Below are 14,260 nucleotides of genomic sequence, written 5' to 3' on the forward strand. Positions count from 1 at the left end.
CTTGTGCTTACTCGATGTGGCACAAAATAATACCCATGACTCCCAAAACCTTCAAAAATACGGACACTAATTTCTTTTAATCGTTTTATTTTTTCAGAAAAGTTTCAGTCTTTCAAGTTGGAAAGTAATCTTAATATGCAACAATCACCTGCTGAGGGCTTAAAGCTGAAGTGTAAAATGAGAAAAAAACAAAAAACCAGATCACTTCACTCATAAAGCAAACAAATAGCTGGTTTGGAAACAGTTAGCATCACACTTCAAAAGTCACATTTTGTTAAAGGTTTTGTCTATACATCAAAATAATGCAATCTATAGTTTTATATTAAATATTATAAACATCACCATTTTGAAAATATGTGGGAACAGCTCAAGTGAAATATTCAAAACAGCATTGCAGAATATAGCAGAACAAAAACAAACCACTTTTACAGTTTTAGACTCCTCTTGCAAACTTAACTCTAAGTAACCCTCATTGATGAGAGGCAACAACTGTCTTGCAACGAGTGAAGGTCCAACAAAAATACATAGACAAGTTGCGGTTTTACAAAATATCAGATTTTTGCATATCATTTTATAATTGCAGGCACAGTGAGCAGCAGTGATTACTTCTTATTTTAAACACCACAGGGGAAAAACAACAGTATATCAGACTTTTTTTTTTGTCTTAAGCAGTTTATATCTGAAGATACTGACATACAGATAATATCATTTGTTATTTTATTCAAAGTAGACAAACTTCACTTACCCTATCAGGGTCAAAAAAAAACTAACACAGACAGAAACTTCATAAAAATTAGAAAAGATATCAGTGGCTAGTCAACCGCAATCCAATGCTTTGTACAGTGAAATTGTTATCTTACAAGTTAAGTGATAATACCTGAATGTTATGAAACTACATATCAACCAACCAATTTACAAAATCACTTCTATATTGTGTATCAATACAGTGTATGTATTTTTGAATTATATAATCTGCTGTTTCTCTGTCTAGGTCCATCTATATTTCATATTAAGATTAAAGTGCTTATGAGCTGTATCAAACTATATGATATGCATATAACAGTAGTTATTTTGTAAATATAAAACATATCATAAATAAAGAATATTAAATATAGATTTATTTGATCAAAGAATACAAATTATGCTTTAAGGCATTGCTGAGCGAGGGAAAGAGGCATAGCACTACTGGCTATTTTTCAGATTTCTCCACTTGCTTCCCATTCTCTGGTTTTTCCTGAATATTGTAGTCTTCCAAAATGGCCTGCGCTGTATGCTTACCAGTCCTTTTCACCACAGCTTTGATCCCCAGGTTGTCAATATTGAAGGCAGTGATACCGACATTAATGGCAGAATTGACAGCGTGGTCTGTGGCGTGTCCTGCTGCGTCACCGTACCTTCATTAGAAGTCAGATTGGGTGAGAGGTCAGGGTGAGAGGCGAGAGACAGAGGATTTGGGAAGAATTAATATGCAGTGCAAGGATTGCCAAGATGCCATGCAGTGTGTGAATTTCAACGTGAGGATTACACCCATGCAAGTGCACAATCTGGAATTTAGAAATGTTTGACTGCCAGAATATGAATTTTAAATCAGTGCTTTTGTCTACTGTAATTCAGACATCTAGGGAAGGATGATGTGGATATAATCTATCACTATTGTAAAATTTCTGGAAATTAAATTTAGAAACTGTTTAATGATAGAATAAGAATATGGGAATGTTTTGTATTTGCTAATCAGGTTTAATAAATACCTGACAAATTAAGCTACTTCATCAAATTGCAAAATTCATGTAAATCCAGTATTGCCAGTAAGAAAGTCCTGCTCATTGATTTGCAGCATTTCCCACGATGGCCTAAAACAACCAGAAATATTAAAGGCAGAAACGCTATGACCAAATAGCTGACAAATTTCTGTCACCTCATTCTGTAAATTGTCATAACCCCCAACCCAAAAGAAATTAATCAAGTATATTATGTGAGTATTTTGCTCATCATTGGAACGTATTACCCCAAAATCATACAATATTGGAATATTTCAAGGTCAGGCAGCACAGAAACATTGCGTGTTGTGGGATTTCCATTAGAAACATTTGAAGAAATCAGTAAAAGCAGCACCATCATGTGTCTTGCCACACAGAGTGTTTTGTGCAAGACCCAAATCATTCAAAAAAAAAAAAAAAAGGCTCATGTCATGCTTGTGATTAGTAGTGTAAAGAGTTAAATAGCTGTGTATAATTAAGGAAAATTACACTTCTTCTCATTAGGTGGGTCAAAGATGTTTTGTAGACCCCTAAATCTGCAAAGCAAATTGACAAGGGAAATAAGTGAACACACGTTTGGTTTTGTTTGTATAATGCAAGAGGTCATTTGCAACTTACACATCAAAAAGCTGTCTAGCAAGCAGTGTTGGGTAAAAATGTCATATTCAGGCAAGTGACGGTGGTCAGACAAGTAGTTTTAAATAGAAGGCAGGACTTACTTGTGTTTTACAGTGGTGACTGTCTCTGATGCGACACTCGTAGTGATGTTTTTTGCTGCTACTTCCAAACCAGTCCACATGGTTGCAAATCCTGGGCATAAACACAAAGCTTCATTATTGCTATAAAGCTTAAGCATGTGAGACGCATTTTAGTAATGTTCTTCTAATCTTCCACTTAGGGAATAAAAAGTGTAGTGTACCTTGCACTCCACTAGCTGCCACCACCATGGCTCCATCTATGTTAGAACGCCCATCCTTGTCTTTCTTCATGGACTCTGGAATCAGCTTTCCTCCGTGTTTTTTCACATGTGGAGCCAACTCCCGACCCACACAGCCAGCGACAGTACACACACCGTCCACTGTAGTGAGACAGCATTACTCAATTACAGATCCACGGTCGAATAACCACACAAGGTCAGTGAAACATGCTGACTGTAGATGATTTAGTCACCTAGAAACTGGCTGACTTTGACAGCTCCCCCCGTCGCTTGCTTGGCAACATGGAGGCCTTTGGTGACTGTGGGGCTGACGTGGGTGGGTTTGTCCTCTGGGGTGATGTGTTCTCTGAGTTTAGATGCCCCCTTGTGAATGGCCTTGCCTGTGAACTCGGCTCCTTTCACGAGGCCCCAGCTTAACCAGGATGCACCTGAGAGGTCAACAGGATCACATAGGCAAAGTCATGATAGGCTGCTCTTTCCTACTGTAAATAATCACAAACTAAAGAAGAAAGATATTCAGGTGAAGGGCGCAGCGTGACCTCACCTGTCAGAATCCCATTTGCCACCTTTTCACTCCACTCGGGCAGAGCCTTCTCCTCCTCCTCCCCCTCCTTTGTCGTAGCTGGCGCAGTCTCCTCAGTTGGAACGATGGACACCTTTTGACTGAGATTAATGCTGTCTGCAGCTTCATCTGGAGCCTGATCAAACAGACACATTGATTAGTTACTGTAAGACAGACAGTGTTGGCTGAAAATAACAACTACTTGTCAGTCAAAATCTTTTGGCAACTTGTCTGCTACATTGTGCTAGTTCTACATCTCTGTTCAGATGCTTGTCTCCAAGTAACACCCCCCCCCCCCTGTTCGCACAATAGCTCCTCTCATTATTCTGTGCCAATTGTTACAATGCTCCATTTGTCTAAAGAGATTGCAACTTTAACATATATCTGTGTAGTCAAAAAAACAGTCTCCCTTTGTGCTGAAATCCTAAAATCTTCTACTAAACCCATAAATGAAAAGAATACAAAAGTGCCTACTTGCTGATGGGGAATCAGGTCCATCAGAGAAACCTAGCCTGACTGCATACATCAGAAATGACCTTGTTTTGCATCAGTCTGAGCTAGTGTCTCCTCCTCCATCATGGCTGAACTGGCACTTGTCTTTCAAATGAAGCTCTGAGGTTGTTCTAACTGCTAAAGATAAGAGCATTAAATCTAATTAATTCTCCTCCCCTGCCTGTCTCAAATCCCTGCAATGCTGAGGCAGGGTAACTGTGAGAAGTGTGCCAGCTCAGAAGTAAGCAGCAGCATGAGCATCAAGCCAGGCCAAAAGTATGAAAAGGTTTGGAATCTACTGAGTCTGCAGCCTCAAAAGCCTTCATAAGCAGCAAAGTCAATTTTTTTTAATGAGAGGCATAGATTTGTTTCCTACATTTTCAGAATTTTTTTGGTGATGATCGACGTTGAGGAGGGTGTTTGGGAATGAAAAACATCATTCAGTTTTAAAGTTAACTAACAATTGCATGTGACCGCACCGTTTTGGTAACTTTTTAAGTCGGTCTGCACTTTGACATAGAATTGATAAATACAAAAACATCTGTGTGAGGGCAAACTTTTTTGCATGGAAAAAAAATCTGTTTATTCATGTAGTCAGCACTAATAGCTGAAGCTTAAGTATTCTAGTTTTACCTTAATATAGAACAATCAAACAAAGATACATCCACTTTAATGTGTCTGTAAGGGCAAAACAGTCTAACTTCACAGTCTCATTTGCCTAAAATAGCTCTCTGTGCTCCCCACTTGCACAGGGGGATTTATAAAAAGGCACTATCTAACAATCCTTGGGTGACTTCAAATACTTATTTAAAAATATTTTGAGACAAACACAGTGTGGCGTGAGATAGAAATACATTTCAGAATTAAGTTTCTCTGAGCATCCAGGAAATAAGATTTAGTCAGCAGGGGGGGAAAAAAAAGCATAAAATACATAGCATTACATTATAGATGATGTATTTCGATATGTCTTCGAAAGCTTAGGCCCCATTTGCATTTATTCCCCAAAGAATGTCAAAACATATGCTGTCGTAGCCATGTCTGCACATCATCACTGACCTGAACCCTCAGATCTGTCATTTGGGACAGCAGGTCCTGGAACAGCGCTCTCTCTGCAGCAGGCAGCTCAGAGGATAGCACCACCCCCACATAATAGCCCGGAGCTGGCGCCATCATGTCCGGAAACATAAACACACCAGTGTTACACAGCAACACTGGAGAGTCCATGGCCATGAGAGGGTACAGCCAGTCACACACCTGCCAGGAGGGAAAGAAAGTTAATAAAAATTTAAAAAGGCTAGGCTGTTGGAAAATGTGACAGTGAATAAGATGACGTATGATGTCACATCTCAAAATATCCATTTTTTCTGAAGGATATTCCATAATATAGCCTACAGTAAAGTGCATTTACATGGGAGTCAAACATAAGATGGGAGGAGAGCTCTGCAGCAGGAACTTTCTTAACTGTAGGTTTTTATAGATGACCTCGTAATGATACCTGACATGTCTTATAGTTGTCCAAAAGTTTGCTCAGCTTCTGATTAGTAAGAAATGTTTCTGATTAGTGCAACACGGTGAAACGTCTGAGAGAAGACGAACCAGAGGACACTCTCTCCCTCTGACTGCCGCATGTCTAACAGGATTATAGAGCAAAGCAGTGCAAAGCAGGGTTTAAATAATTACTTGCACTCATGTGAATCACTGATGTCACCCACTGCCACTAGCACCTGGGAAATTCCCCGACGAGGAGTCAAATTTCGGTCTCATGATCCACTAGTATCTGTGTAGTGGCTTTGTAACAGACGGCAGAAAAAAATGGGAAAAAAAAAATAAAATGCTCAAAACAACGCGAGTTCAATAAATTAGATAAACTATTGAATAAGTATTAGAACAAAAACCAAAGCTGATAAGTAATTTCTTATCTTATCACTGTCTTTTTATTACTGTAGTATTTACAAATGACCTTCACATATACAAACCAATCAAGTGGTTCAAAGGCTTAATGGTTTGTACACTGGCTGAGGACAAATGAACAGTGTACCTAGATGTAGACTGAGTTCTTTCTGTGCCTTTAAAAGACTAAATTACATCATAAAAAATAAATGCTGAACTCCCCTCTAGGCAAAATATCGTCACACAACCTTAGCGGCCTTCCTGTGCTCAAGATTTTTCCTTCATGGGTAATTATCTAAACAGACACTTGCTAAAATCCCATTCTGTCTTTATCAATCCCTGAGCTCACTGCCACACTGGTAAAATATATTTCAGGAGTTCATTGCATCCCTGCCAACTAAAATTGCAACAGCAAAGTCACTCCGGTGTGTCTCTAGATGAAAAGACAACACAGCAGGATGATGCACTAACTGCTCATCACTTACCATTAAAAGTATAATTTATGTTACTAACAAGATGCTGGAAACTTGTCAGCTGTGACAGATTCGAAGACATTGGCTGCAGGAGAATGACGATGGAGAGGGGAGACAGTGTCGGTCAAATAGTGACTTTTACCTGAATGAGTTGCTAGTAGTGACGGCAGATGTCTGGAAACAGGAGCCTAACATTTATCTGTCCTTGTGAATCTCTTATTGTCTGACATTTAAACATAATGTGAACATTATTACATTTATTACAGGGCTGCTGTATTTGATGGAATTAAATTATACAGGAGTATATGTTCTCTTATTTCACAGAGTATTTCATTTATTAGTGGCAAATGTGCAACAAATGATGTCTGTATAATATTTATTGCTTAACTGCCTTGTGAATACAGTCCCTTTATATTTAAATTACAATATATTTATATTGTTTTTAAAATTAGAAAGTAGTAAGATCATGCAGAACAGGTAAAACATGAGCTTAGGATGTGGAACATATTTGAGTTTATCTTCCTGTCAAAAAATAAATTAACATCCAGTAGGTCATGTTTTAAATATAATCTTTGTTTCATTTTGAGCCAGGAACGATCCTGATCTGGGATTTCCCAGGAGGATGACAACACATCCACAAATCCAATGGGATTAGGGCACTGAGTCAACAACGCTCACATGATCACGTCCATAGGGCAAAGGATAGAGATCATTAACACGCCTATCTCCTTCTGCTTGATGACTCATAGTGGAAGAGGTCTTGATGAGCCGAGTAAACATCTTTCAAAATCAGGTTAAAGGGCACAAGAAAGCCTGGAGAGAACTGGTGATGGTGCACTGATGACATTTCACTGCAATTATTGCATCAGATGGGAACAAGGGTAGCTTATCTAGTCATTTCAAGCTTTACACCTGACCAGATAGTAAGTGTGCTGAAACACTTGGGAGGGAGGGATGTAACTCTTACCTGCAGAAATGCTGGTGGTCTGTTGGGCATTCTTTCAGAGTGCTCACTAGTAAACTTCACCAGCCTCAGGTAGCCGGGGTATGACGGAGCGCTCACTTGGCCCTCTGGCGTGACAAAGAATATCTGAACCCCATGAGGGATATACAGCATCTCCTCTCCCTCTTCACCCATGCTCTGGGGAGATGGTGTTGAATTTGACGTACGACTGTAGAACTCATCCCCGACCAACGACAGCTCCCCTGCCTCAGTTCCGTATGAGATAGAGAGGTGGCCGTCGGCCGCCTGAGCAGAGTAAGCTGGAGGCTGGTCACATGGAACCACAAGCTGTCTGGTAGGTGAAAGAGGTTGACCCACAATGCTGCATGCAGGCATGCCTCCTACTGCTCCGGCTGCAAGGCCATTAGCAGAAAGTAGGTTTGGTGGAGCTGGCCTCTGTGGCTTCTCTTTAGCGGGGAGTTTTGGGTAGAGGGCTTCTGCAGACTTGTCTGTCGCACTCAGGCCAGACACACCACTACTGGAGCTCAGTGCGGATCCAGAGCAGACGTCAGAGCTGGTCTCTAATATGGCCATGCGAGTGGTGATGTTGTTCAGCGTCTCCTGCATCTTCTGCTGCATCTGTCTGGCTGATTCCCAGGAGCTACCAACACACTCCTCTCCCCGCGAGGGCACACTGATGGCCCTGAGAAGGTGTTGCCGCCCTTTCTTGTAGAGCTCCAGAGCCTCTGACTTGTCTCCAGCTTCATCTGCTGTCAGCCCTTTATTGAGGCACTCAAAGGCCCTCTCATAGCCATCTTTGATCACTTGAAGTCTGGCATTGTCAAATGCATCCTGTTTAGCTTTCTCCATTCCCTCTGAAAAGAGACTTAAAATGAGCTTTCATATGAATTATACTGTACCATGAAACACATGTAGGTTACAACATTATCAATAAGAAAAAAAACAACAAAACAAAAAAACTTAGCTAGAATTTGACGCACTAATAGCTCACGTTAATTAGGATTATGGGTTAACCCTATTTGAAATAACAGCTATGTTTTTAAGAGATAACCTGTTACACAATCGGGAATCAAACCATGTTATGAAATGTCAAATTGCATGGGTGAAGCTTTCTGGCTAATAACGTACCCTGCCTGACCATACTTAAAGCAAGCTAAAACAAGCTAATTGTGATGCTAAATTTGAAACAGAAACTAACAACAGCTAACGTTTCCGTTCAGTTACGCCATGCCATGGTATCAACAGCGGCACGAATAAAAACATCAACAAGACAACTGTTAGCATTAGCTCTGTCATGTAACTTATCCACACTTACCCCGGTGAGCGTGAAACTCCGAATGACAGCTTAATTAGCCAGTTAGCTATCTCGCAGTTAACGTTACGTGCTCTCGTCAGATAAAGATCCTTCCAGCTATCGAATAAACTTAAGATCAGTCAGTAACCGTCTATCTTAGTAAAGTTAATAAAGTAAATAATCGCTGATGAGCCTTGTCATGAGTTCCCAATGTACATTGGAATACTCGCATCGATCTGTCAAATCAAAAGTCATGGATGTCAGTAGTATCGTGTCAGCCTTATCTTTTTCCCCACCGGCATTCTGCGAAGACACGCCCTACTCTGCCTCTGATTGGTTACTTAGGAAGAATATCTGCGTCAGAGCCAATCAGAGGCAGAGTAGGGGCGGGTCTTTGCAGAATACGGGTGGGGGAAAAAAAAATCATAAAAATAAAAATAATAATAATTATAACGCGTCTGCCTGCCTCAACTGGCTTTGCACTTTGCACTAAATCATTATGAATTTATAACACTAAAGACTTGTAATAACCCGTATTAATATTTGTATTAGTCCCACTGAAAATAAAGTTTCAATCTCTAACTGTGATCACTAAAGAACAATTAGCAAGCCTAAAGATGCCTTTAGCTGGCTCCGTAAGTCAGATTTATTATTACTTATTACTATCATTTTAAAAATATCCCCTCCAGACAAGTTTTAAGATGTGTGTAAAATACTCTACTTTGAATAAATATTTGTGCCTGATATGGTTTTTCCACAAAAGAGTAAATTGCCATGTTAAAATCTTGATGACATCTATTCCTTCTCCCTCATTAAACATTTCCAGAATCTAAAAATAAGTTAAATACTTTTAATTTCAAAAATTGAACTGCTGGACTGGACACTAGATGTCGCCTACTTCAATGTAATATCCAATCTCAGTATATGTGCACTGGAGGCATCAAGTGTCTACATCACAGTTGTGTAAACTGAATATTGGACCACGATTGGCTTCAAATTAGTTGTAATGTCACAAGTCATGCTGGTAGGCCAACCCCTTGAAATTGGATTTTCAGTGAGCACAAAGAAACTTTCCACTTTCAGCAGATGAATGTGAAAACAGGCTTCTAGAGTAAAACTCTGCACATACATCATTCTGCACAGTGAAGCTCAAACATCCAACTGTAGGAACAAGAAGAAAGCATATTTTTGAGTGGAGGGGGACTCATTAACACATCAAAGTAACTGTGGTCCCTTTAGTTGACCACAATGTAGATTTAAAACCATGATTAGTGAGTCTTTACTGCCCTCCAGTGGCCAAAGTCAGGAACTATAATATAAAATTTGTCAAATAGGAGTCAAATAGGAGTCAATAAAGACATAATAACGTACTATTACTTCAGCTGAATATTTTCAAAATACAGGGACGAAACGGAAGCAATGAGAAACAAATGAAATGATCACTACATAATTATCAATAGATCAGATTAATCTAGATTTGTTAGGATGGCAAACAAACTAATAAATAACAGATAACATCTCTACTTTGTAGCCAATAACAACACAATAAAGGTGACATGTTTGATCATACAAGTATGAACCAGCAGTAAACTCCTTGATGTAGTCAACAAACATAAACAATACAGCAGATGAATAAATAATGAAACACACGAACAACTTTTATAAATGGCATTCGTAGGCTTAAGATGTTCCTAAAACTTGGAGACCTATGAGAAAAACATTTCAAGGCCATTTCTAGCTATATGCTGGCATACGTCAGAGCATTTGGTCAGTGATATCCTCAAGCCGCTGAAAGAGATCCTTGTTCTTGTTTCAGATATTGTGTAGTTGTATTTTGTCAGCTGTATTTGTGCTAATCTTAAAAGGTAACCAAGCTGCAGAAAAGCCAGACAAAACACGATGACAAGTTCACACAACAAGATCACTAGTAAACAAGTTCAAAACACAAGTTATACAGGATGTGACCACTTAATCGCAACATTTGACCTTTTCTTGTTTACTGACCACCCACAGCATAGAGACACAGAGAGAGAGATAGACAAGAGAGAGAGAGAGAAAAGACCCAGCTGCTTACCAGGCTCTGAAATTCATTGTTTAAAGGTTAATTTCAACACTCAGAACTGCTTCTTTTAAGATAAGCTCACACAAAACACTAGTCAAAGAGACAGAAAATAGTCAGAAATATATACACATATAATACGGTTATTCACTGATGTTTCCACTACTTGTAATATGATATAGATAGATAGATAGATAGATAGATAGATAGATAGATAGAGCTACAAACTTGCACTTTTTGTGGAAAAATGATGGAAAATGAGATAAGATGAGAAATGACGGAGATGGCATATGTGCATTCTTAGCATATTTCAGCTTCAGTGTTTTATTGTTTATATTTTTAATTATATGCAAACACACATCATATATTAACAATAGCATCACATATGGATTCATTTTTTAACCATTAACACATCTACAAACTAGATAAGCAATGATTAAAGTTGTACTTTACCACCGTTTGATTATTTCTCTTACTGGATTGCATACAAAAATTATGATAACTTGACCATGTACTCTAATATTGACTGATAAATGTAATGGCTCCCATGGTTGGTTGATAGGACATTCTGCTTTGGACTCATGTAAACAAACAAATAAAACTGCTTGACACTCTATTGTGATCTTTGTGAGCACCGCAGTGACGCCTGCTTGTTGCGTTATTTAAAATGTACCAGTCTTTTTTTTTTTTTAAAGTTTCTGAGACACCCACATGTTTGACACTATAAATATGGATATCAATATACTGATGAATGTTAAACAGGACAGGAGTACTGATGGATGACAATAATCTGCAGAGGGCGCCAACTCCTATCTCAAATGCAGTGATGAGACATGGAACTGGAGAAAAATGGAGTGGTGTTTTTACTGCTGTGGGTTCAAGTTCATCAAGTTTATAATCCTCATAATTTAAGCATTTTGTCCAAGCATGGAAATGATTATGCCTACTGCTTGGTATAAATGTGCCACTAATGACCATTACATTGTCTATTGTAAGCATAGCAGCATTAAACAGAAAAGGCCACAGGCATTTAAAGTAAGCAGTGCAAGTCAACATGCATTGTTAAGTAAAAAGTCACTTTTTCACAATCTTTCATGTCCCCATTTTATTATTCTGACTGCCGCCAGTTTCTGCGTGTGTCTGGAAAGTCATTGACCCTAAAGAAAGGTATGTGATAAACATTGGTTTCATCGCCAGTTTGACAGATTCTCAGCATATATCATGCACAGATACCACAGCTTTCTGCTTTCTCCACAGCACAGGGACCAGACTGGACATGCTCTTCATACATGGGAAGGCAATATAGTGCAGCTTTAACTCACATTCGTTTCCTGTTTAACTCTGTCTTACCCAAGGAAACAAGGAACATTAATTTATTCATAATTTAATCTTGTTCTCTTGTCCTCTTGTCCATTCAATTCTGGTGCTCATAATTGTTAATTACCATATTTACAATTATGCATACAATCACAATTTTAGTCAAAGTAAGTAAAAGAGAATTTGTTGATGAACTCCTTTGAATAGATTCACAGTACAGTAAATGCACTGCACAGCACTTTGCCATTTTTATGATATGTGTATCATTCTTGACCAAATCCCTCTCTTCCTTTGTTCTTGTTAAGCATGCACTTGAGTGTTTTAGAGCTGTACTGAGTATATATCATGTCTCCATACTGTTGGTTATTTTGCCAACTGAAGCTCCATAAGGATGCTGTAAATTTACCGTTTCCTCATGGTGAGTTTAACATCAACAAATGTCTAAATGAAACATCCTGGTGGTACTTCTGTCTTCTGTCTTTCATGTTGGTTTACATATGCGCAACAAATGTGCTTATCATCACTTTTGATGGCTGTGATGCTCCGGTGTCTCTCCCTTTGGTCCTGTGGTGTGTGTATTTGTGTTGCACGTCCTTGGATGGGTGGAGCTGAGGGGCCATTGAGTACTAACTGGGAACACCTGGCCAGTGTCCCAGAACTTACTAAAGCCTGCTTGCCCTGATTCCAGTCCTCTGATCTCTTCACCACTGACCAAGCCTTGTATGTTTTGCGTTACCATTTTTGTTTTTGTTTTACACTGACATGCACCTCACATTAGCCAACACATTCATACACTTTGAAGCATCATTGCATTCAATTTCTGTTACTTACTCACTAAATTTCAGTTTATTTTTGCTAAGTTTGGCGTGCATTTCCCTCTTTTGTTGCGGCTCACAAGCTGGTCATAACAATGGCTTTTTAATACAGAGTCATGGATGTCGTGTTAGCTCAGAACAATAATTTTGCCAGAAGACATCAACATAGAAGTCTTAACTTTGCTTTGTTTCATCATTGTTAAATTAAGTATGACCAGCCAGTAATGACTCCTCTAGTTGCAAAATTAAAACTTTTTGGGATGCAATAACATCTTTATCTATAATTGTTCTTATTATTACTCTGTTATTGTTTTTCATGGAAAGCTGCCACACACAAAGGAAAATTGCCACATAAAAATTTCATTTAACCTACAACAGCCTGTCAGCATTCCTTGTGTAGAATAATCTGACTTGAGTGTTTCAGTAATCACTGAAAGGAATCGTAACACGGTGATAAATAAGGAATGATATAACACTGCCAACATTCGAATGATATGCATGTGCTCGGTGAAAGAAAAATAAGAAGCAACATAGAATTCAAGCTGCTGGTTTTATTGATCCTCTGCTATTCAAGCAATTTAAATTCAGTATGCTGTTTTTGTCTTCTTGCATAAATGGTAAAAAATGGCCATAAATGTTAATATTTTATTAATGGAGGAATTCAGCAGATGAAACCTGGCATGAGCCTGCACTGACTGTAGAGCTCTGTGCTGCAGATTTTTATAGTCTGCTCTGCAGGTCTCTTCCATAGTGTCACTATTAGATTTTATAATGTTCATTTCTCTCCTTAAAAAAAAAAAAAAAAGTTCATAAAACTGCTTGACCTCAGTTTTCCTTTGTCTGATCCATTATTCTCCCTAGCTTCTGGTCTTCATTTAATCACTATGACACATCAAAACACACCATTACATTTAATAAATATAGCCACAAGCGGCAATTTGCAAGTTCACACCTCTTTGTGCTCAACAGAAGGAAGCAGCTCAATCGGTCAAAATTAAAGCCACAAGCAGCAACAAGCAAGTTTCAGGCTTCAAAAAGCTGGGCATAGTCACTCCAGCTAGTTTAATTCTCCTTAAAGGAGTAGTGAGACCAATCACAAACCTGTTTCATTATTATAAAGCCTGCAGCATTTCAATAATTGCGTACTCAAAGCTCCGCCATTTGCCCCCCCTTCATTCCATATAAACGAAACTTGATGTGTATGTTCAGGAGATAGCATAGGATGTCTCCAGTGAGCTCAATCAAGATTGCTCGAAAGCATCTTGAGTTATGAGCAAATATGTGATAGGCCCCGCCCACTTGTACCAATCAATATGGCACTTCAGATTTTGGTTAATACTTACCTCCAGAGCATGTGCACCTAAATTGGTGAAATTATATTATACTATATGTCTATGGTATTCGTGGCGCCCCCCTTGGGTCAGGCTCAAAATGCTTTGTCATGATTGGACAAATGCTCAATGAGTTAAGCTAAGCCCCACCCTTTGTGAAGTTTTTTGATCAATGGCAGCCATGATTTTGGACCGATCTTGCTCAGTTATAGCAGAACTGTCTCAGTCTCCCAAGGCTGTATACCAAATTAGGTGTTAAAAGAGTAAAAATCTAAAAAGTAGATGTCACATTACTGTTTTTCAGTTTATGCAAATTAGCAAAAAGTCCATCATGGCGGACTTTTATGGTCCAAGAGGCTTTTTTGTAGA

The 14,260-nt window shown here is 38.8% G+C and overlaps 1 protein-coding gene across 3 annotated transcripts; it reads right to left on the minus strand.

The window, feature by feature from the left end:
• Positions 1 to 70: 70 nt before the first annotated feature.
• On the minus strand, positions 71 to 8,680 carry spartb (spartin b). 3 transcript variants are annotated; one of them, XM_067595189.1, is made up of 9 exons: positions 8,204 to 8,360; positions 7,079 to 7,929; positions 4,805 to 5,002; positions 3,239 to 3,392; positions 2,928 to 3,122; positions 2,677 to 2,835; positions 2,477 to 2,567; positions 2,247 to 2,293; positions 71 to 1,394 (listed from the first exon to the last, which is right to left on the minus strand). In XM_067595189.1, the coding sequence occupies exons 1-9, from the start codon at positions 8,214 to 8,216 to the stop codon at positions 1,288 to 1,290; spliced, it is 1,815 nt and encodes a 604-aa protein (XP_067451290.1). In that variant the 5' UTR covers positions 8,217 to 8,360; the 3' UTR covers positions 71 to 1,287. The 3 variants fall into 3 exon arrangements, with proteins under 3 accessions (XP_067451290.1, XP_067451289.1, XP_067451288.1); XM_067595188.1 differs by lacking the exons at positions 2,247 to 2,293; positions 8,204 to 8,360 and adding an exon at positions 8,391 to 8,680; XM_067595187.1 differs by lacking the exon at positions 2,247 to 2,293 and having other exon boundaries at positions 8,204 to 8,358.
• Positions 8,681 to 14,260: the final 5,580 nt, after the last annotated feature.

Source organism: Thunnus thynnus, chromosome 7 (genome assembly GCF_963924715.1).
Source record: "Thunnus thynnus chromosome 7, fThuThy2.1, whole genome shotgun sequence".
NCBI lineage: Eukaryota > Metazoa > Chordata > Actinopteri > Scombriformes > Scombridae > Thunnus > Thunnus thynnus.

What these genes read in the sequence shown, in the direction of transcription:
- spartb (XM_067595187.1), bottom strand. An exon ending in GACCACCAGCATTTCTGCAG is followed by an intron (nt 5,003 to 7,078) that starts GTAAGAGTTACA and finishes CCCTCCTGGCAG; the next exon opens with GTGTGTGACTGGCTGTACCC. An exon ending in GTCACCACTGTAAAACACAA is followed by an intron (nt 1,395 to 2,476) that starts GTAAGTCCTGCC and finishes CTTCTAATGAAG; the next exon opens with GTACGGTGACGCAGCAGGAC.